General features: G+C 31.8%; 1 protein-coding gene across 1 annotated transcript in view; it reads left to right on the top strand.

Moving 5' to 3' along the window:
* Positions 1-3,322, top strand: part of LOC106871906 (DCC-interacting protein 13-alpha) — a 55,959-nt gene that overhangs the window by 33,598 nt on the left and 19,039 nt on the right. The window contains exon 11 of the mRNA XM_052965561.1: positions 2,564-2,673. Coding sequence (XP_052821521.1) covers positions 2,564-2,673 — 110 coding nt within the window. The remainder of the gene's footprint in view (positions 1-2,563; positions 2,674-3,322) is intronic.

Below are 3,322 nucleotides of genomic sequence, written 5' to 3'. Positions count from 1 at the left end.
ATATATATATATATATATATATATATATATATATATATATAAATATAGATATAAATATGTGCATTTTTGTGTGTGTGTGGGTGTGTCTGTGTTTGTCTCCCTGCCATCGCTTGACAACTGATGCTGATGTGCGTATGTCTTACTGGTTTGGCAAAAGAGACTGATAGAATAAGTTCTATGCTTACAAAGAATAAGTCCTTGGGTTGATTTGTTTGACTATAACCCTTTAAGACTGTGCTCAAGCATGGCCACAGTCAAATAACTGAAACAAGTAAAAAGATAAAAGAATACTCTTTCAAAGAAACTTGCCACACTGAACAGCAATAGTACCTTAAAATTGACAAGTGTGTCATTCACTAAGTGCTGTGTTTAATACCTTCCATGATTAATATTGCTTTTGAAAATGAGCCAATGAAGAAATTCCTATACATTGCTCCTCAAAATAGCAAAATAGCAGCCAAATCCCTCCCATTCACATTTTATTAGCTTTAAAAAAGTAAGAACATTTTAGATAATGTAGTCTTAGATGCCCTATATATATATTAAAAGTAGCTCAACTTTCCATTCATATTTCTCTGCCATTTCAAACCCTGTGTTGCTTTTATAGTAAATATACACCAGGAAGTAAAACTTATAAACATTATGTATTCACCTCAGACAAGACTAGAAAATCATTCACCCATGACACATTTTGCACCTCCTGATCCGCTGCACCACCAAATCAAGTTATGGTAGTTATTACATATCGAAACTCTTGATTTGTTATTTTGCATTGCCTATGTTCATCAAATAGTATATTGTATTATTTAGTAACCATTTCTTTACAGATTACCTTCTTGATATTCTAATTAGTTTTAATTATTATGTGTACTTATATGTAAGTGTACTATGCACGGGCGTGTGCATGCACGGGCGTGTGCATGCACACACACAAAGTGCACGCGCGTGCACACACTCACACATAATGTACACGTCATCATCACCATCTATTGTTATTTTCATAACCAGTTTTTTTATACTGGCATGATTTGGATGGAACATTTTAAGGCAATGCTTTATGGCCAGACGCCCTCTCTGATGCCAACCCTTTTAATTATTTCTTATGAACACAGAGACACACCGTAACTATTCTAAAGACTGAGATAAGTATGTCACTATCAATTCTATTTGTAGTAGCCACCATCAGTTTTCATGAACAATTTTCCTTTTTACACTTACTGGAGACCTTTCTTAGAGATTTAATTCCATTGTTATTAAAGCCACATCAAGGAAACTTATTTATTCTCTTTATAATCCTTGAGCATTGTTTGGTACAAACAGCCATAACTGTTCCAATATTGAGAATGATACACTTCTTGCAGCCACTGGCATCTTAAACTATATCAAGAGAAAGCCAACTACTTATAAAACTCTAATCTCTAAATAATAATAATAATAAGATTTTTGTTTGTTTTGTTGTACTCTCTTAGTCTGTCATATCTGCTGTTGGCACAATTGAATTTGTCTCCATAACATACTGGTTCATAAATTTATTTATTTTACTGAAATGGTATCAACTTCATATAGTCATACTTATATATATAACTAAACAGTATATGTAGTCTTTCATAATACATTCTTCAATCTCAAACCAAGAAAGGAGCCTGTCCAAGGATACTTAACCTGTTAGAAATATCAGTCAAATCTCACTTATATCCACCAACTTAAAAAAATACAAAAATAAACCAATCCACATTGGATAATGTAACCCTAGACTACCAGATATACTGTATCTGGGAAAGAGAATGGGCAAGATGATTTTGACTGGAATGTCATTTTATCATAATCTTATTCAATCAACACTAACTTTGGGTTAAATGGTAACAACAATATTCTTTCCTCATATGCTTTTCTATAAAATGAATTAATAAATTTTCAAAATCCTTATTAACTGCATCAATCTCTTGATAAGGTCCTACTACAGTCTATGGCCAGTTCATATCCTACTACAACAACAACAATATTATCATCATCACAAAATCACCATAATGTAGTAATTCTTCATAATAAGAGTTGTTGCTGATGTTTGGCTGAAATAATAAAATGACAGACAAAATGGCTTTCAGGATTTAGTTATGTCTCTCAATGTTTTGAGTTCAAATCTTGCCAAAATCACTTCTTCTTTTCAACCTCCCGGAGTTGTTGAGATAATGTAACTCATATACGAAAGCCAATATAATTAACTTTATCCTTCTCCTAAATTTGAAACCTTGTCTCTTAATTGGAAATCAGTTTTATTTGTTATTTATTTTCAAAAATAATCGGTTTAATCCAGGATAATGAAATCAATTTTATTTTTCAGAGTCAACAACAATTACACTTTTAAACAATTTCTATTCACAGTATGTAACTAATAGTAGCTAGTTACATCTTGGAGTCTTATTTTGATCAAAGCACACTCAGATACGATTTAAGTAAAATATATGCATACCATTTAAACCATGGTATGAGCATATTTCATGAATTTGATTCCTAGTTTTATGTAATTTTACTTGATCTTGGCTTTTGTTTCTGTTTTGTTCAGGTGGCTGGCAGTCTGGCTTTGGATCTCAGTGAAGAAGGAATGGTAGCTGAAAGTACTGATGCAGATGACAGACGCTTCTGTTTTGTAGTGCACAATCTCAGTACTAAAAAGTTAGAATTTTTCCTCCATTTTTTAAAAAATTATTTTCCTATAAGAAATATATTCTGCATGCTTGCTTGTCACAGCATAATGTTTCAAATTTGTTTGATTTCATCTCTATGTTGTTTTGTCATTGCTGGTGATGGATGTTGTCATGATTAAGTAAAAGTTTCACTCATTTATGTACTAAAATGATGTTTGTGTGTGTTTATATGTATGAACTTATTGTTTTAGAATAATAAAATTGTATTCTACAAAAGAATAGAGTAACCCATCAAATTAATGTAAAATTGTTTTTATTATAACTGAACGTATAAACAAACATTAATGTGTATGTATGTATGAAAGACACCTGTGTTGGTGCCACATAAAAAGTACCCATGCTGGTGCCATGTAAAAGGCACCCAAAACACTCTGTAAAGTAGTTGGCATTAGGAAGGGCATCCAGCATTAGAAACTACCCCAAAACACATGAGTGGAGCCTGATGTAGCTCTCCAGCTTGCCAGTTCTAGCCAAATTGTTCAACCCATGCCAGTATGGAAAACAAACATTAAATGATGATGACAATAATGATGATGATATGTGTATGTGTGTTTATATATGTATGTATATATATATATATATATATATATATATATATAATATTATATATATGTATA

Source organism: Octopus bimaculoides, chromosome 2, assembly GCF_001194135.2.
Source record: "Octopus bimaculoides isolate UCB-OBI-ISO-001 chromosome 2, ASM119413v2, whole genome shotgun sequence".
Lineage (NCBI taxonomy): Eukaryota > Metazoa > Mollusca > Cephalopoda > Octopoda > Octopodidae > Octopus > Octopus bimaculoides.
Note: the sequence above shows the minus strand (reverse complement) of the source record. Positions and strands in the feature narration are given on the sequence as shown.